General features: G+C 36.6%; 1 protein-coding gene across 3 annotated transcripts; it reads left to right on the top strand.

Annotated features, from left to right (window-relative positions):
• Positions 1 to 9079: 9079 nt before the first annotated feature.
• Positions 9080 to 19723, top strand: LOC127948534 (uncharacterized). 3 transcript variants are annotated; one of them, XR_008152105.1, is made up of 10 exons: positions 9080 to 9265; positions 10246 to 10351; positions 10578 to 10740; positions 11253 to 11891; positions 12381 to 12449; positions 12864 to 14847; positions 14949 to 15044; positions 15744 to 15860; positions 16803 to 19224; positions 19445 to 19723. XR_008152105.1 is itself a non-coding variant. In XM_052545011.1 (9 exons), the coding sequence occupies exons 4-9, from the start codon at positions 11634 to 11636 to the stop codon at positions 17024 to 17026; spliced, it is 2748 nt and encodes a 915-aa protein (XP_052400971.1). In that variant the 5' UTR covers positions 9080 to 9265; positions 10246 to 10351; positions 10578 to 10740; positions 11253 to 11633; the 3' UTR covers positions 17027 to 19723. The 3 variants fall into 3 exon arrangements, 2 of the variants coding, with proteins under 2 accessions (XP_052400971.1, XP_052400972.1); XM_052545011.1 differs by having other exon boundaries at positions 16803 to 19723; XM_052545012.1 differs by having other exon boundaries at positions 10246 to 10740; positions 16803 to 19723.
• Positions 19724 to 21384: the final 1661 nt, after the last annotated feature.

Here is a 21384-nt window from a genome sequence, read left to right as displayed (position 1 = left end):
CATACCGTTCCAAAATTGTAAATTGTTTCATCTTCAGAACACAAATTAAGATATTTTTGATGAATTCCGAGAGCTGTCTGACCCTTCATAGAAAGCAAGGGTATACACGATCCAGGCACATACGGGACAATGTTAAAATAGTCCATTTGACATCAATGGTTCAACTGACATCATTCAACTGTGATTTTTATGAAGCTACTAGAATACTTGTTGCGCACAAGAAAAGTAAAAGAAAGCCTTTATTCATCACATGCGTGCAATCTCCTCTGAATGTAAACAAGGTGCAGCACATTCATGTTCTACAAAAGCAGCATCACATGCAAGTGTTGTTTACATTCAGGAAAAGCATGCAATGCTTTATGATAGCACCTAAAATGGTGCTATAATGTGTCGCAGAGGAGAGGAATTGTTGAATAAAGTCGTTCCTTTTGTTAGTAGAGTATTCTCGTAGCTTCAATTTCAATTGGACTACTGATGTCACATGGACTATTTTAACGATGTCCTTAATACATTTCTGTGCCTTGATCGTGGTGGTAGAGAGCTCTTGAATTTCATCTTAATTTGTGTTCCAGAGACTTACGGGTGAGTAATTAATGACAGAATTTTCATTTTTGGGTAAACTATTCCTTTAATAAACTAGACCATTAAAAGCGAATCAGTAGCCAAAACTGTGGCACGTGCTCATAAAAACAGGATCTTATTCTCCGCTGGTGTGGATGCTAATACTATGATTTTATATTATGACATAAATCATGGATCTAAAAATTTGAATTCTGCTAAAACGGAAAAGTAACTTACATTTTTGAAAGGGTTGAGCTTTTAGAGCTGTAACAGAGTGGAGATAATTTTTTGTTTATTGTCACTTTTATGCCATTTTTTTTTCTTTAAAGCTTGAAAGTCCTTAGTCACTACTTTTATGGTAAGATGAAGATCTTCTGTATTCCAGGAAAATCATGTGATTTGTGAAAGAAATTAGTGTATGATAATATGATTTATTGAAAGGTAAAAGCTTACTGTGGCTTGTAATTTTATAAACACTTTCATTTTGGAGGATATATTTGTAAAATAAATAATTTCTCTGCAGGTGCTTAATTTCAAAATGCTGAATGAATATGTGTAATTGTTTTCTTCCAGTAGTTTTACTGTGCTGAACCATGTAATTTATCGTCATAAATGCCCTAGGTTAAATGAATTTAAGCACACACACATATGCACGTAAGGCAGAATATAAGCTCTTCATTGTGTGTGGGGAGATTTCTGGGAAAGACATTAGAGATGGAAAAGCTATCTACACTGACCTGGAGAGATAGCCCGTGTCAGACTCCACCACCATGTGCAGAGCTCTGCACAAATACACACACACGCAGAGAGAGAGCTTCATGACTGCACACAGATGTATTTGAGCTCAAAACTATCAATTACACAAATACACATTGTATTTGATGGCTCAATAGAAGAGTTAATGCCCAAGAAGGGTCATGAGCATACTTTAAAGATAGTTCCCTATTTGATGTGAATATGTAAAATTTCAATATGCAAAAAAAAAAAAAAAAAAAAAAAAACTTTAAGATTAGAAACAGAAATAAGGGAAATGACCAGGGTTAATTGATGTTTTCCATAGCTTAAATTAGCATTACATCACTTGCTAACCAATAAATCCTTTGCAGTAAATAAATTTAAATTAAATATTAATATTTTTCTTCATTTATTTGATGTTTTACACACTTCTTTCTGTCATGACAACTCTCGGGGGGATTGGCATGGTGATGTACATGACAATGTTAATATATATATGGTCTTGGAGGAATAGATCTGCTACACTTCTGCGGCAGAGCAAGTACCGAGACTTGCTACTGTCCATACATCCACAACATGCTGCTGTGAGCATGTAGGAAATGTTTTCCTGCTGCAAATATAACATGCATGAAATAACCCCATAGCATACATGAATCACCTCGCAGCAGATCTATACAGGTGGAGCTGGGGAAGGTGGAGGGTTTCTGAAGCAAGCTGCAACTGCTATGGCAAGCTCCAGTCATAATTAGTATGTTGAGCAGCAAGCTCATTGGCTACCAATATAGGAAAGAACTAATCAGTGTGCCGTGTGATACTGATGTCATTAGGTCAGACTGAGTTACATTATCAGACTGTGCCATCTAGAGTTTCATGCCAGAATTCTGTATTTATGTTAAAATAATTTTTATACATGGCCTCTCATACTGCTTAATTATGCCATACTGATAAAAGTTCAATACAAATATTTAAAAACTTTGTTTATAACTTTTTGATTCAATGTTGCAAGTATAGCCATGCTAATTTATTTTGCAGACTAAGTGACAGTAACCAAACAGACCACTGGCTTGGAGAATATTTTGAAGAAGCATCATACCATTGTGTCTTGAACAAATCATAAAAGCAAAAAACTATAAAAACTAGAACAGTCTTGCCAGAGATGTGGCCCAGCGGTCAGTGCACAAGCTTTGACTTGTTGAACCCTTTTCATTTCCAATTTTCCCACTTATCTCTCTTGTCATTCTCACCACTCTTAAGTGGTCAAATTCCAAAAAGTACTAATAAAAACTACATTTTCTGAAGAAAAAAGAAAATATATAATATTTTTTGGGGGGTAATAACTGATTACATGTCATCTGTATTACGTAATCAGATTCCAAAAATTAAGTTCTTGAAATTAGATTAATTACATTTAAAAAAACTTATAATCTAAAACCTAAAAAAGGAGAGGTACTTTAATTATATTACCTAAAATCTGTAATTGTAATGGATTTTCCACCAAAATGTGCAGCCCTATTTTAATGTTTCATTCAAGTAAGTAGAAAACACCCATTACAGTATTCTTGTTAACTCTTCTTATAATCCATGAACTTGTCTAATTTGTCTCAAGTACTAAAAGCATACAGTAAACTGTCATTTATTCTCTGTGTTACCTCTCTTGATTAAAGCCATTATCTTGAGAGACGGAGATTTGTGAGTGTATGTGTGGGCAAGAGCACAGCATATCCCTCACCTTCACTTGACCTCTCTGAGGCAGCTGACATCACTGTAGGATATAAGAGAGTAAATTCTCACCTTTTCTCTTGCTTTCATGTTTTCTTGCTCTATGATACTCACTTTCCACTCTTATTAGACGTGTGTGTGTGTAGACTCTGTTGTCTAATTCAAAACGTTTCTGCTTTTTCGCTCTAAACGGTTGTGAATCACCCCCATTGACGCGAGTGTCAGAGTGCATGAACAATTTGTCATTTGTCTCTCTGTGTCGCTCACACGTATATAGACTCTCCAAAGCGATAACTCAAAATCACAGTGAAAAAGGACCGGTTGCCAAGCCTAACATGGCGCTGGCATAATTATCGCTTAAAAGACGTGTGTGTTTCAGCGCAAACTGACGTCAGTAGCAAGTGAAGTTTCTCTCTTGGTATTTTTGTTGTGTGTGTGATTGAATGTTGTGGCTCATGTGCGGTTTCATCCAGCACTTTGCAGTCTGTCTGTCTGAACACAGGAAAATGCTGCTGACATGTGAAGCCAGGTCTGATTTTGGCCCTGTCCATCATCGTGACTATCATTCTCTGTTGACGTTTATTACTTTATGACTAAACATCTCCCAAAAACACACACTGGCGTCACCACACCAACAAGGCCTGGCCCAAAATGTGACAACGTATTCAAGAGTTATTCCATCCTGTATTATTCCAGTTTATGATGTATTGTCCCATATGTCTGCTAAATATTAAAAAGAAATGAAAATGTGCGTCAGGGTATTTCCAGCAGGCATATTAATTCAGCAAAATGAAGTCGATTGTCTTGTTGGTGGAAGATTTAAAATTCACAGCAGTGTATGTCAATGAATGGAAGAAAGTAACTTTTTTTTACTCTACACTACAAGCTTGAAAAAGTAGCTACACTGAAGAGATCATTCAAACAAAAATAAAAACTCACCCTCTCGTTCTAAACCTCCATGACTTTCTATGCGAAACATAAAAATGCAATATTTTGAACAAACATAAACAAAAACATTAAAACCAAAATAAATAAGCTAACAAACAAACATATCCTGGGGGTTTGTTTAGGGGGACAACCCCGCTGTCTAAGGCCCTAAAAAAATATAATCACAAACCACTGTATATTGTAAATAATATAATGGACATATGTGACCCTGGACTACAAAACCAGTCCTAAATCACTGGGGTATATTTTTAGCAATAGCCAAAAAAAAAAAAAAAAACATTGTATGGCTCATCACACTGTAAATATATCAAAACTTAATTTTTGCTTAGTAATATGCATTGCTAAGAACTTGATTTGGACAAATGTAAAGGCAAATTTAAATTTCCCTCTTTACCTCACTAATACACATATACAAGACTTCTGGGAGATAACACATTTCTTCAATAGTTATGTGTAAGTAGGCTGTCAAGGCTATTGCATTCACTTTAAACATCGTATTTAGTGATTCTTTCTCTTTAATACAGATGATGCTCTATCATTAATAAATTAGTCATGACAAAAAATAATGATTTCCGATGTATTTTTCAATGAGCGATTATAAGCATACTAGCTTAGTTTGTTTAATACCGTAGCTTGTTGGATAGTAAGTCACCCACTACAACAAACATGGCGATAAGTCTGGGTGTGAACTGATATTATGCTAATATTGACCTAACTATGTGTTGGGTTTTGCTCAATACGATTTAAGTGGCAGATCAGTGAGCTTCCTGCGGTTGAATATCTAAATAAGAGACGTCTTCATTCCCAGAAGAAACCTAAAATGTGGAGGACAAAAAAATTTAGGCTAATAATTATAATAGGTTATGCCTGTTAAAAAAAACAGCATATGCTGGTTAGGTATGTTTTGAAGCAGGGATGCTGGTTTGAGCTGGTTTAAGCTGGTCCTTTACTGGTTTATGCGGGTCCAGTTTAAACCAGCTAAGGACCATCTTAAACCAGATTAGCATCCCATCTTCAAAACATACCTAACCAGCCTATGCTGTTTTTTTTCAACTGCATGTGTAGTGAACCTATACCGAACGTTCCCCCAACTATACAATGAAATTTGCACCCTTGCGACATACATTTATAAAGGAGTCCAAAACTCAGTAATGAACTAAACATTTAGCTATTAAGAAGACATTATGATATGTAGGGAATCAAATCTGTAAATCTTTTTGTATCCTCTTAATTTACAAGAAACGTCCCAATAAACCAATTCACTTTTTGGACATTAAATGCTACAGACGCTCCATTTAGGGCGAACCGAGGTCAAATTATTTAACTGGTCTCACGAGCAGATCGCTTGAAAATTGCAACAAGATATGTTCTGACATATCGATCAAGTCAGTGTTCATGATGGTAGGAGCGACGCCTTACTCCATATTGACCAATGTGAGTTGAATTTTATTTTATGATATAATACACTGGCCTTCTTTTAATTTGTATATGTTATAGGACGTTTTATTTTGGGAAACATTTGGGAGTCGCAGATGGCAGTTTACCCTTAGGGACAAAACGTCGCGAGTAGCCTAACGCTGAGTAAAAGTCAGTCCGTCTTACGATTGTTCAAATAAACAATTGAAAAGCACTGCAGTGTACCACAAAAACGCTGTGTGAATCGGCCTATATGTTAAAAGATTTTGAATTAATGGAGTGATTGATTCTAAGTGAACTACACCTTTGATACTGTTGTCAATAAAAGTGGGCCAGAAAAAGATTTACAGACATAGGCTACACATACCGACATCTGCCCATTCATTTCTCGTATGTCCCATTTATCCTCTTCATTACACTATTTCCCCCATTATCTCCTCTCTCATTTCTTCCCCTTTATTTTTCTCCTCTCATTACACATCCTCTCCTCTTTCTCCTCTTGCGTTCAGTCGTCTTGTTTCTTAGCTAACCTGATTTCAGCTCATGTAGTCTGCACAGATAAAGACAGATCCTACTCCGTTTAGTGGATTATATAGTTAATCACAGTATATTACAATCTCTCTGTTGGCTTGCCATTGAAGAAGAGACACCTCTCTCAGCCAAAGCACATTAGACGGCCTAATCAGATCTCCCCTCCCTCTATTACAAATTGAATGATATAATATTCCTCAGTTTTCAATATTAAAAAAGCCCCCGACCTTTTAGTTTTGCCTTTCCAACGGGCGTGTAGAACTTCATCATGGCCCTATGATAGAATTAGCTGATATCTGAGCTTCCCATTCCAGCATGTCTTCATGGCATGTAAGCTTCCTCTAAGGCTGGCTGATTGAATTTGAGGGAGGCTACACCAACCACTTAAGGATTTCTGCACGCTCCTGATTGATTATGCCCTTATCGTATCATCTTGCCTGGAGTCGTTTGATAGGCCTGCTCTCCATACGTCTCACACTCTCTCCCCTTTTTTCACAAGTAATTTCGCATCTTTTTAATGCCTTCCAGGCGTGTTTCGGACCTATTTTTCATGGTCTGTGCGAAAGACTCTGATAGCAATGGATAGCTTGTATCCTCTCGTCTAAAAGAGTTACCTTGTAACCGAGAGTTATGAATTGGCTATAGTTATGATTGGAGATTGAATCTTAAGATACTGCATATCTCATGTAGGACCACTTTCTAACAACTCTCGGATAGTCATGTTGATTATTTGATAATGAGAGTTTCATACATTGGTAAAGCTAGCTTAGAATTATTAAACAATATAAAACATAAGTGCATAACTTGTACTGCATGGTTTTGGCTACAGGATATGGCAGGACATGATATTAGTGATGCACCGAAAATGTAGTTTTCCCTAAAACTGAAAATACATTTGGGGATAACTGGGTATTAGAACTCCTCATACTGTAATAAAGTTCTTCAGTAATGAACCCCACCATGCCCCACAGGAATAGAAACAGTTAAAAGGGACATCGGAAGCAAAATTCCCTTTTAGTAGGTGTTTGCATTTGTGTCTTAGCAGTGTGTGGACACAACCACCCTACAATGATAAAAATCAATTCACCATCTTTTTTTTTATCCTCCAAAAAACTAAGCTTGTGGTTCCATGAAGAACTTCTAACATCCACGTAACCTCACCGTTGCATTGGTTCTTTATAAGTGGAGGAAGTGGAAAGAGGTTCTTCTGTTTATTCAAATGTTCTTCACAATAAGGAAAATAAATGAAATGGTTTTTAGTCGCTGTTTTTTAGTTTTTATCACTGTTTTAGTCGATAGTTTTGGCCTTCCATTAATATTCTACTTTTTATATCTGAAAGTCTCAGTCAGAACTCCTTTGGCAACATATGCCTCAGCAGAAATTTTATATTTTTTAAAATTTCGAAAAATGACACATTTCCTATTGCTTTCCTCAATAAGTCTCACAATATGAGGCAATTATGCACCAAACTTTGAGCAACTGAAAATCCATTTTTGTTTGCTAAAAAAAGGTTGGATATTTTAGGTTGCTGAAATATTGGTGCAAAGGTACTGAGAATAGATATTTTATTCTTTTTCTATACAATCAAATTTAGGAGTTTTACCTGACTGAAGATAAAATGAACAACAACAACAACAAAAATACAATAAAAATCACATAGACTTTCATTGACGGACAAACCTTGGGGCTTTTTGACTTTAGTTTATTACATACCGCCTAGAACACCCTAGCAAATGAATAGCATCATACCTAGCATTTAGCACTGCTTTGCATTGGTAAAACATTCACTTTTTCTCCAGAAAATGTGAAAATCTAGTTCATCGCTTTTGGAAGGCTTTACCTTCATGTGTGTGTATGTATGGTCATGAACTCATCAGTGACCGGGGTGTGTAATGTGGTGTGAATTTTGCGTGTACCTGCATGTGCATGCATGTGTGTATTTCATGGGGTTGAGACAGACCCTCTGTCCTCGCCTCGGGCCGGGTGTTAATTAGTACACAGATAATCCAAAACCCACTCAGCATGTGAACAGACTGATTTGGAGCCTGTCACTACAAGCACACAAATACACACAGGTACACACCTTAAACACACATGTACACACAATATGCCAGTTCACACAGACTTTATATAAAAGCGGCATTACTTTCAACAGCAACCTAAAAGTATGCCTGGATAGCTATTTGTCTATTGGTTAACAGTATATTTGGTATTTAGAGGCAGAGAGAGTCATTGTATTTAGCTTACAAGACAACAGTTATGTATATATATATATATACAGATACAGATGAATCATGCACAATAAGACCAGGATGTATTGAGAAAGTACATTGGGTCAATTTTGTCTTCATGATGACTTTAATAAGACGTGGCAGGATGGTAGAGAGTGAGCAGAGAGAGGTCAGAGCAGAATAAGAAAACAGCAGTGAATTATAGGACCTTTCAAACTCACTGGCCAAGTTACACACAGTGATTCGCATGCATAATGAATGAATGAGGCATAATTCATTCCACTGTTTGGACAGTAATTATTATAGCAGATAGACTTAACTGTTTTAGCTAAAACAGCATCCTCTTTTAAATGGATCTTTTAGTCCTCTCTCACTGTTAGAGTTTTCATTGAGCACAGACTGTAGCTGTGTCGTGTGTTCCAAAATGTAGTGAGCTGCCTAGGCAGTATTTTTAGGCATGCTACCGTAAACAAAATTACCCTGACATGTTCACTTCATTTTGTAATGTTTTTGAAAGAAGTCTCTTAGGCTCACAGAGGTTGCATTTATTTGATCAAAATTACTATATATATATATATATATATATATATATATATATATATATATGTGTGTGTGTGTGTGTGTGTGTGTGTGTGTGTGTGTGTGTGTGTGTGTGTGTTCTGGTATTCATCACGTTGTGGGGACATGAGTCTGTTTACACAGTCACGTCATGGGGACCTCTTGCGTTGTGGGGACCAAAAGTCAGGTCCCCATAAGGGAAAGCCATATAAATGATTAGAGGAGCTGTTTTGAAGGTGATGGGCGGAGTTTCAGCGATGGCCCATAACACACGTTTATCCGTGAATGTGTGAGTGTGAAGGGAGTGCTCAGCTGCGCCCCCAAACATTTCTCAGCGGTACTGCGCGCGCTTCTTCACACACACATTATCTATATATGGTAGGCCCCGCCCACTTCATCGTCCTCATTAGGAACGATATCAGCAGCAATATGAAAATATGCGTATTAAGTGGACACTTCACACGGACAGACGATAAGAAGACTTTACAGGAGATACCGACTCGAGGAGATTGTTTGAGATTCGAGGAGATTCTGAAGTTGTGCAGAGCAAAAAGTTAAATAAAAGGTAAGCACATTTAAAACCAATTAGGTTAATTAGATCTAAAGTCGCTAGCTAGCTAGTTAACAGTGGTGCTAATTAACTGTTGAGGCCTATGTATGGCCTGTGATATTTCTCTGTTTTTCAATTAGCGATCGCATAATCATACAATTTAAGAATCATTTTTGAGTGAAAATCTTTATCAAATCTTCAGCCTGCCTGATTGCTAATGTAGCGATTCTTTGCATATTAAGTTGCTTTCTGTCTGTTTTGCTTTAGTTCTGGAAGGGGAATTATTACTTTTTTTATATTAAAGAAATGTTACATTTCTTGTTTGGTCACGGGTTCTGGAGGGGTTATTGCATTACAAAAATTAACTATGGTTTTTTACAAAAAAAATAAATAAAATAAAACTGTTTAGATGTTACTCCAAAAAAAAAAAAAAAGTTTTTAGGATAACAAAAACCTCTCTTTTTATGTCATATTATTAATATATAATTATAATTATATATTAATCATATAATTAACTGGGCTCGTGAGAGAAATGAAGCAAAATAAAAAAGGTATGTAACGTTAGCTTTAAATGAACAAATGATTAAGGTTAATCTTCGATGTAGTAATGACAGTAGTTAAACTAAACCAGGGTTTGTATGGAGAGGTCGTCCATAAGAGTAGTCCAAATCAGCAGTTCTCAAGGCCTGGGATTATATAGGAACAGATTGTCATTTTGTGAGAGATTAGGGCCTAAATTAATGTAGTGAGTTGAGGCCCTAAACGCTAACATTGTCCTAGATTTATGTAACCTTCAGTTTTGATTTGTCACATTGATAAATGTAACATTGTAATGAACTGTTGCATTACGTAAGTACAATACAGTGTTGCATGACAATAAAGATAAAATCTGCTTAATAAACACCTTAGTTTAATTCTGCATATCTCTCCATAATCGGTGTAATTTTTTAAAATACTTTTTTATACTTATTTTATATATATATATATATTTCCAGATTGAAATGCCACCACGAATCAGCCCTCTTAAGGATGCCATGCATCATGTTGTCACGAAGTCTGACAAAACTAAATTAGAGGTGAACTACATCAATGCGGTGAAAGGTAAGGTGGTGTCTGGTATGACTGATTTATCACTTAATAATTACGAAATATGGAACCATAACCTTGTGAGTATGGAATAGAAAATCTATGTTAATTAGGAACCAGGTTGCAGAATATTTTAAATAAGCTACTATTAATGTGTTCTGTGTGCACAATTATCACCCTTTATCTCTGCAAGATTTATTAATTAATTTTTTTGGTGAAAATGTTTTTGCTGTATCTGCAGGACGTGGATTATTTGCAAAAGGTTCCTTTTGCAAAGGAGATTTTATTGTGGAGTACAGGGGTGAGTTGATCAATTATGCAGAGCTGGAGAGGAGAAGAAAACTCTACCACCCATCCTGTGCTGTTTTTATGTTCGAGTTTAAGTGGAGAGGGAAAACATGGTGGTAAGAAGTCACATTGCACCAAAGCTATATTCCTTTTGCTAAAATAAGGCCACATTTACACTACAGGTCTTCATGACCAATTCTGATTTTGTGAATGTATCCCTTTTTTTGACAACGTGCTTAGATTTTTTTTTTTTTAAGAGTGACACTTATCCAGTGTGTGCATTTTAAACGGCATTTGGTGACAATCTAAAAAAAAAACTGTTACAGTTTCAATTTCAATAGTACATTCATTGTCTTATGAAACTAGTTTGACCAGTTAACAGTTAGCTAAGGGGTAATTAGTCCTGAATTAGGCCTGAAACTGATCTGATAATATCTGAATCCATGCTCTTCATTTTCCTTCTTAAACGCTGGTGACTCTTATCTGATCTGTGCCACATGGGATGAAGAAAACTGGAATTGGGTCAATTGAACCATGCAGTGTAAATGCAGCCTAACACACTGATTTGTGTTGATGCATTATAACACTTGTATTTATCCTTTTCCCTTTTTTTTCTCTCAAATTTAAGCATTGATGCATCTAGGGAAGATGGATCGTTTGGGCGGTTAGTTAACGATGACCACCAACATCCAAATTGTAAGATGAAGAAAATCGATGTGAATGGAAAGGCACACCTGTGTTTATTTGCGCTGAAAGACATTAAAGAAGGAGAAGAAATCACATATGATTATGGGGGAGACGACTGCCCATGGAGAACCCAAGTAAGTTGCAGAAATAACTAATTTTTGGTTTTTGAAGAAATTAGAATTTGAATCTATTAGAAATATGAAAATAATTTGTAACCATTATGACTTGAGGGTCGGTGTTTTTTTATTTTATTTTTTTAAGTACATTGAATAATAGGGTCTTATGTTCTTAGACCAATTTAGGGGTTAAATGTGGGGGTTGTATGCCTGGCCTAATGGGTAAAATGTCACCCCCCCCATGTTTCCATGTTGTGAAATCTTCTCATTATTGGTGTTGTCTCTTGCAGGAGAGCAGCATTGCTGCTAATAGCAGAGCAGCAGGTGACTCTGATGCTTCTCTCCAGTCACAGACTCCAATGGATGATGCTTCTCTCCAGTCACAGACTCCAGTTGATGATGCTTCTCTCCAGTCACAGACTCCAGTGGATGATGCTTTTGGTCAAACCAGGTCTCCTCAACAGGTACGGTCACATTTATCAATGGAAAGTTATGTCTACTGTCAGTCTTTTCATGTTTTTTTGTTTTTGGTGCATATTTTGATGCTTATCTGCTGTAAACTAGTTCCCTCAACAGTTTATCAACATGTGTCCAGTAGGTTAGAGGTAGTGGAATATTTGGGGCCAGTTTTGTCCTTCACAAGTAACTTTTTCTTGGTTAATTGGTGCTTTAAAATTTTCACTCACGACGTCCCCACAACACACTTTTGGTCGCTCAGTGTTGGGAGTTGAGATGTTGTGTGAGATTAGATGAATCTGGTCCCCATGAGGAACACTAAACGTTGTGTGTGAAAGGTCCCCATGAGGCCCGTTTTATTCAATATGTGTGTGTGTGAGCGCAGACAGAGGATGTTGGACAGGGATATTTTCCACTCTTGATCTCTGGTCAACTTTTTTATTTTCATATTTCAAATGCAATAGAAATGTCAAATATTGTTTATACTTTGTTTACAGATTGCAACCCAGAACCACAGTGAAAATGAGATTTTTGTGCCAAAACTGAGACGGACTAAAAGTGTCATAGTAAGTTTAAGTCACAACAAGAGACGTGATGTCTTTTTTTTTTTTTTTTTCTCATTCCTAAGATCATTCTCCTCATCAGTAATTTATGTAATATTAATATATTCTCATGTGATATTGACTGCAAAGTATCAGATAATTATTCAATTTTATTTTACTTTAAGACCAAAATGATCAGTTTTTTTTTGTTTTTGTTTTTTTTGTCAGAACAACTGTTCATAACTTTTGCACTGAGAACTTTATTATAACATGGTAAGAAGCAGCAAATCATCACATGTGACTTGCAAAATTGAGAAAAAAAAAAAAAACTCAACAGATTAACAGAGACACATTAAATTGGCTACTATTGTCAAAATCAAATGATCAATTAATTGCAGCAGTTCTACCCATTTCTTTCTTTCTTTATTTTATTTTTAGATGAAAGATACAAATCTTGAAGATTCTGATGAGCTCTTTGATTCTACACCAGAGAGTTCCGATGATTATGTTCCAGATACCACTTCTGAAAGTGACAGTGATGTTAGCCTTACACTAAACCAGGCAAAACGTCGGCTTCTTGATGAACTGGATATTGATCAGTCTGGCTCAGTGAGTTGCCCTGATTGTGACACCACAACGTCAGACAAAATGCACAATGTTGCGTCTGAAGCATCTGGAACAGGAGAAGAACCCAGTTCAAGTCAGAACACAACAGACGGAATAGTTGTTAGTGCATACCAAAAAAGAGATGGTGCTAGAGTGTACAACAAGAGACATTACTGCTTGTACTGCAGTAAACCCTATGCTAAGATGGCAAGGCATCTAGAAAGTTCACATGAAAATAAGTCTGATGTGGCTAGAGCTCTAAGCTTTCCAAAGGGTTCAAAGGAGAGGAAAAACCAGCTTGATTATATTCGCAACAGAGGAAACTATGCTCACAATGCAGCTGTTATGGAGTCAGGAAAGGGGGAACTAGTGCCATTTAAACGACCACGTAAAGAAGTGCAGGGAGAAGATTTCATGCATTGTGCATACTGTCAAGGACTTTTTACAAGAAAGGTCCTGTGGAGACACATGCGTACTTGTAGACTTCAACCACAATCAGACCCTCCCAAACCAGGAAAAAACCGTGTTCAGTCCATGTGTACCTACACAGGGCCTGTGCCTTCAAACATGACCAAACAACTGTGGGGAGTAATCAGTGCCATGAATCCTGACCCAATCACAGATATAATAAAAAATGACAGAGTAATTACTGATATTGGGCAGCACTTGTTGAACAAAGGTGGGCTATCAGATAAGAATAAACAATGTGTGCGGGAGAAGATGCGAGAACTGGGAAGATTGATTCACAATGCCAGGAAAGTCACCTCCTTAAAAACACTGGAAGATTGTGTAAATCCAAAGAAGTACATGGAGACCGTCAAAGCTGTTAAGTATACATGTGGGTATGACAGTGAAACCGACAAATTCTTGATTCCATCTCTTGCTAACAAGCTTGGGAATTCCCTGGTTAAAGTATGCAAACTCTTGAAAGCTCAGGGCTTAATCTCCAATGACAAACAGCTTGTGAAGAATGCCAGTGAGTTTCAAGAAGTCCATGCGAATAAGTGGAACGAGATGATTTCTGCTACAGCATTGAGGAATATCAGGGAAGCAAAGTGGAATGTGCCCACGCTCATGCCCTTTACTGAAGACGTACAAAAACTGCATACTTTTCTCAGTCAAGTGCAAGATGAGTGGTTCAACCTGCTCTCTGAAAGTCCATCTACTAAAGCCTGGATGGAGCTGGCCAAGGTGTGTCTAGCTCAGATGATTCTCTTTAATCGGCGGAGAGAAGGAGAGGTGGCAAGCATGCCTTTGTCTGTGTTTTTATCAAGAGACACTTCTGATCCACATGAGGATGTGGACTGGGCTCTCTCCGAAGTGGAGAAGAAACTCTGCAGACACTTCACAAGGGTTATCACCAGGGGAAAGCGTGGTCGGCCAGTTCCAGTCCTTCTGACTCCAAAAATGCTGTGTTCCTTAGAACTCCTTGTTAAGCAGAGAGAGGCGTGTGGGGTTTTAAAAGACAATGCCTATATGTTTGCTAGACCAGAAGCCATGACACATTTCCGAGGGTCAGACTGCCTCCGTGGCTTTGCAAAGGCTTGTGGTGCAAAGTGTCCCAAGGCACTGACATCTACCAGGCTGCGTAAGCATGCCGCGACCCTTTCAACAGTGCTGAACATGACCGACACCGAGATGGACCAGCTGGCAAACTTTCTCGGGCACGACATCAGAATCCATCGTGAGTTCTATCGACTCCCTGAGAAGACCCTGCAACTAGCCAAGATCAGCAAAGTTTTAATGGCTCTTGAGCAAGGAAGATTAGCTGAGTTCCATGGCAAGAACTTGGATGAAATTGGGATAGATCCTGATGGTTTGTTAATTTAATAGATTTTTTTTTTTAACCATCTATTCCTATACCAAGTTTGCAAACCATTATATACCACTGTAAAGCTGTATTTTGTACTTCCACAGAAAAAGTAGTTGACTGTGATGAGGAAGAACAAGTTAATGACTGTGATGAGGAAGACAGGAGCATACAAGAGGGACACTGTTCATCTACTGTTGACGGTTTGTATTACTGTCAAAATACACCATTACATTTTGTAGTTATTGATTGTTATCAGTCCAGTGACTTGTGAAGACCTGATGGGCAAACACATTGTTCCAGCGCAGAAGATGATTCAGTACACTAAAAAAGTATTTATTTTTTGTCAAAACTACTGTCAAATGCCTCCAAGCTATTCTTCAACATTATCATTTTATTACATATGATTAAGTATGAATATAAATTTATCTATTTTATTATCAACATGTTTTATTGTAAACTTTTTGTTTTTGAGGAACTTAATACTATAAAATTAAGGGTTCATAAGAGAAAGTTACATTTATTATGTAAAGCTAGCTGATCCACTCTCTTCTGTTGGGTGGGTCGAGGCACAAAACGAATTGTGACATGATTCCTTTTTGACTAAAATAAAACGAAGTACTCTGTTTAAAGAGTTTGAGCTTATTTTTTCTAAAATGTTTCTTGAAAAGACATGATGTAGATTGTAGTTCAGCTATACTTGCAATGATTAAAATCATGAGTTGGACAATAACACCCATCACTTGTGCATTGTCAGAATTTTATAGCACATTTACTACTATTTATTTTATATATATATATATATATATATATATATATATATATATATATATATATATATATATATATATATATTACTTCTCTTTCTGAAAATGTTGAACTTTGATTATTTTCCATCAAAGCTTCAGCCGAGGTGGCACTTCCTGCTACCGAGAGGAATATGTCACACAAGAGAGGCAAACCATCATCAGAAGTGCCGATGTCTTCAGGAGCCAGTGCTATGAGACCACCTTGCAAAGGTGAACTCTTTACATATTTCTCTTTGGTACGTCTGTTGTTTTCTGTAGGATTAAATTCAACTAGAATTGGCTAAACGTTGCAGTAGCAGCCACATGGTAAAAAAGAATGCTCAATTTTAATTTTTACTAAGTTTATATCTGTTTGTCATTTTATCCCTGAGAAATTCTAAATTCATGCCTCTGTCATTTAAAAGCCACCAGTTACCCTACACTGAAAAAAAACAAGAGGTAAATTTACTTAATTTTTATTTGGCAAGTTTTTGCACAATCATTTTTCAAGTAAATTTAACACATTTGGAAATTAAGTAAATCTACTTAAGTAAAAAAAAAAAAAAAAATGCATTGCATATTGTCTCTAGAGAGGGTCATAGATCCTTCTGAAATTCATAAATGCACCGTATCTGGCAAGAATAACAATCTCTCTCTCTCTCTCTCTCTCTCTCTCTCTCTCGACAATTCAAAAAAAATGACTACAGACACCGGGTTATATCTTATGTGTTTAGTCACAAATTTCTGACCTAATTCTAGTTAAAGTACCCCTTTTATGCTTACTCAGGTATGACCTTTTTATGTAGTGTGTAATATAAAAGATCAAATGTAAAAAGGTCAAAGTTCAGGACAAATTAAATTAGTCTCCCAAAAGGAAGAAACGAGTCCTGCGTAATTCCAGACTTGCTTCCTGCATGAACCTACACAGGTTTGTAACAAAAGCCCAGCCTCTGGTTTTCATTGGCTGTGTGCGAATGTGTAATTTGACCTACTCTCAAACAACGGTAGAACCGACAACAGACTGGGACATCTGACCAATCAGAACAGAGTCGAGCTTCGATAAAGGAGGGTTTAGAGAGAGATCGAATCCTTGAATGAATTCAGAATTCAGAACTTCAGATTTGAATTCCAGCATACACTCTTAATCATTTCTTATTTTCTGATCACTTTAAGGTAAAAGTAGCCAGAAGAAAGCTCCCTGGCAGCAGGCAGAGGTGCAGGCGGTGGAAAGGCACCTGAAGTCATTCATCATATCTGGCACTGTACCAGCAAAGAGTGACTGTGAGAAATGTTTGAAAGCTGAACCACAAGCTCTGAGGAACCGCGATTGGAAGACAGTAAAATTTTATGTTTATAATCGCATTACAGCTTTCAAAAAGAAATTGCAGTGCAGATAATACTGTAAAGATGCAACTATCTGCCATGGTAAGTTTTGTTAAAGTTAAAGCCACAGCAGCACTTAAAGAAATAGAATAACTTAAACCGTTAAACCATTGCAAGGCCACACGCTGAAAGCATTGGTCTAACAAAAGTTGAAATCCATGTTTGTGAAAGGAAGCATGGTGAGAGTTTATATATATTTTTTTTTTTTACATTTAGTATAACAGGACTTTTGAGGTTTTGTTTTGAGGTTTGACTTAGAGTTATGTGAAATTTAACTAAATAAAAGTTGAATTCAGTCATTTTAATCTGAATTATTGTCTTGAAGTTCAAGTAGTAGTAGGTTTATTGTATTGATAAGTATCCAGTGAGTAGTAGCTGATGTGGGGTGGTTGGCTGGGGCTAAACACTACTTTAAAATAATTTAAAGAAAGAATAGTTCGAAGTGGAAAGGTTTAAATGTTTGACTTGTGGGTATGATATGAGTTGGAACATATACAGGCAATCATTCACTATGCTAAATCCTTTGTATTCACATGTGCAAAATGCAACTTAGAGTCGTCCTAACTGAAGATAACTTGCACTGAAGGATTTGTAAAACATGTCAGTGCCATTGTTTTGTCTCAAAATGCAAACCAGTAATGTTTTTTTCTAAGGCATTTTAATAGAAGCTGTTTCTATACCCAGAGGTGGGTAGTAACGAGTTACATTTACTTCGTTACATTTACTTGAGTAATTTTTGGGGGTAACTAATACTTTTCGGAGTATATTTAAAGACTTTATACTCTTGCTTGAGTACATTTTTTTTGGGAAAAATCTGTGCTTTTACTTCGTTACTGTGGGTTACGCTCCTCTCGTTACTTTATCTTAATGCAATAAATGTTGTAAATGCTTCAGTTTATTCCAAACGCGCCGTCTACTTTTCTCTGGATGGAGATCCTTATTAGATGAACACCGCGTGTGCTGTCTACTGTTTAACAGGTAATAACTTGGGCTACATTCGATTACAGTAGCCTACACGATACCACTGTGACATTAGTCTGTTGTACGTGTATGGCTTATAACAGAGGGGAGTCAAGTTGAATGCAGCTTCCAAAAGACAAAAAATAGCTGATTAAGATTTTATTAATTGTAATACAATCACACCGGCGCGAGTACGTTCAGCAAGTCATATCATCAGCTGCTAAATTCAGATCTGTGATCGCTTGCTGGCGCTGAGCCAGAGACAGACGCGTTTTTACAGCGCTGCACATTAACCAATCACACACGATTCTGTTGAGCTTTTGAATGCAATGGCCAATCAGAGGTGTTCCGATGAGTCATCGCTGAAATGTCGGTGCTTCCTTCACACGCTCACTGATTGTAGACCGCTTTCTGGAGAATTCTCTCGTCAGAAACAACAAAGTGCAGATGTGTGTACGAATCTATAATTAAGATATTGATTTCACAGTGTTAACAGTTTCAGTGATTTTAATGGTAGTTTCTGAGAGTGATTGAAATCTAGACTGTCAGTGAAAATGATCTTTAATAAAGTAAATGTTATTTGCTCTCTTTCTGAACAATGAAAGATTAGTAGCAATATTTATATCACATTAACTTTTAATGTAAAATTCACATTTAATATAAAGTCAGGCGTATTAAAAATATGTTATGCCATGACACATATATCTGTTACTTAAGTAAACAGACAGGGTTTTATAATAAATTACATAAATTGGAGTAAAGGCTGATGAAATATAAACATTTATACACAGACACACATACATTACATACATTTTATCTATCTTAATAAAAATAGGCTCAGTATATATGACCCAAAGTAACTAGTAACTAACCACTTGAGTAGATTTTTTTTATCCGATACTCTTACTCAAGTAACTACTCAAGACTAGTACTTTGACTTTTACTTGAGTACAGTTTTTGGGTACTCTACCCACCTCTGTCTATACCCTAATTTAAGTAAGGCCTATTCCTGGTAATCTGTCTGTGAAACTGGGCTTTTGTGCGAGAATGAAGCTTTGCATCACTAGAACCGTTTGCAGGACTCACTACAGTATAGATCCACATAAAATAAAGTGAAATTTCAAAATTTTAACTTTTGTACTACTAATAAACATTTAAATTTTACTTTGTGGATTAAACCCATTTTAAGAGCAAAATATCAAATGCAGTAAAATGCCTTTTATTTGTCATTTGTAATATTTGTTGTTGCAAGGTACCCTCAAATCATGGGAATGTGTGTATTAGTGTGTGCGCAAGGTCCCCTCAAATCATGGGAATGTGTGTATTAGTGTGTGCGCAAGGTCCCCTCAAATCATGGGAATGTGTGTATTAGTGTGTGCGCAAGGTCCCCTCAAATCATGGGAATGTGTGTATTAGTGTGTGCGCAAGGTCCCCTCAAATCATGGGAATGTGTGTATTAGTGTGTGCGCAAGGTCCCCTCAAATCATGGGAATGTGTGTGTATTATGCAAATGATATGCATAAAATATGCTAATTTGGTCCCTGTAAGTCATGTTCACCCGATATTTCAGAAGTCCCCATTAAGCATGGTCAAGACATTACTTCATTAATTCAGTTGTCTGAAGTCGTGTATAGGCTAAGAGAGCTATGGTTAGTGTCCCTAATTTTTTTCAAACCTCAAAACCCTTTAGAAAGGGTGGTCCCCACATGTGATGATTAAAAAGCTGGTCCCCATCAAACATGGAAACCAGTATGTGTGTGTGTGTGTGTGTGTGTGTGTGTGTGTGTGTGTGTGTGTGTTTGTGTGTGTGTGTGGTTAGCAATATGCTATGCAAAACACTTGAAATCAGATGTGTTTCTGTTTGAATTCTGCATTACAAGATGCTGCCTATATAGAAAACAAGTCGAGCCTATTGCATTATGGTATACAGTATTGCACACAGTGTTTGTACTTTTGGACAGTATACAGAAAAATGTAATTAATATGCTGAGTATACATACTGACTTCTAATTAATAGTTTAATCAAAAGCTTAGTTGAAGATCAAATAAAGAATGTTAAAAATGCAATCTTAGCATTTTTGGTTCACACCATGCGGACAAAGGGTTTTTATTTTGCGTCACAAAAACATGACAATATCAACGCATGCATAGTAAGCCCCTTATCTGTGCCCATCTTTATCGCCGCCACAGATCTAATGACAAAAACAATTACCCACCAAGTCGCTGTTCACAAGCAAATTATGTCACACACACACCCAGTCTCTGACACACATTTGCTGACACTGATGATGTGTACACACACACACACACACACACAAGTCACAGTGCCATCCCGGCCTTAATGAAGTCCTCTGAGTTTAATTAAGTAGCTAAATTATCAGCAGTAATGTTAGCATTAATTATGCCAAATTACAGCACTGGAGAGGTGGAGGGTGAGAGAAAACGAGGGAGGAAAATGTCAATTCAGCTCAGCTCACCTGCAGGGTGAACGTGAGATGGATGGGAGGTGAGGGGAGGCGAGTGTGAGGAAAGGAAATGTTGGCATAGTAACGTGATTTTAAATACAGGAACAGATATTGCAAAATTTCAAAACTGCATCATCTTTTCTCAAATACGTCACGGTTGTACATTTTCCCCTCGTTACACACTTACCTTCAGCACAAAAATATAAATTTTAATATAATTTGCCTTTTTTTTTCGGCAGCATCACTCTAGAATGCATTGTGAAAAATTGTATCCAATATGGCGGGTGGAGCTGATTTAAAAATATATGTAATTTAATCCTGATATTCTCTATTAAAAATAGTCAAATCTAAAACAGTACTATGGTATTATCTTTTTTTTTTTTGTGCCACAGTTACACTTAAAAGACATAATCTGTCTTGTTTATTTATTTATTTATTTATTTATTTGTACTATGGTAATTTTGACATGTACATTAGTTTTGTTTTATGATGGTAATGTGCCACAGAATACCAAAAAAAAAAAAAAAAAAATGAAAAGAGGGGTTAGATGAGCAGTAGCTCATTATCATTTAAAGAGACATGCACCGAAATGTACCATACAAATTTCAGAACCAAACAACATGGTACATCGATGGAACAGGATAATTCAGGCATTCAGGAACCCCAAGGTACGTTCGTATTGAAATGATTACCATATATTTCTTTGTAAGGGTTTTCAGTACATTTAAAACCCTTACCAAATCATATACTGTGGCAGTGCCATGTTATAATGATAGTATCACATTGTAATATTATGGTACTTTAAACTATACCAAGATATTACAATTAATATCTGTACATAAATATTTGGTAATCTTTAAGTGCAAAAACATATGTCCAAGTCTATGTCACAGTATCTTTATTGCACCTTTAAATGGTCTTGCTACAGTAAATCATAATTTTATGCA

The sequence above is a fragment of the Carassius gibelio genome, chromosome B1, assembly GCF_023724105.1.
Source record: "Carassius gibelio isolate Cgi1373 ecotype wild population from Czech Republic chromosome B1, carGib1.2-hapl.c, whole genome shotgun sequence".
NCBI classification, from domain to species: domain Eukaryota; kingdom Metazoa; phylum Chordata; class Actinopteri; order Cypriniformes; family Cyprinidae; genus Carassius; species Carassius gibelio.
Note: the sequence above shows the minus strand (reverse complement) of the source record. Positions and strands in the feature narration are given on the sequence as shown.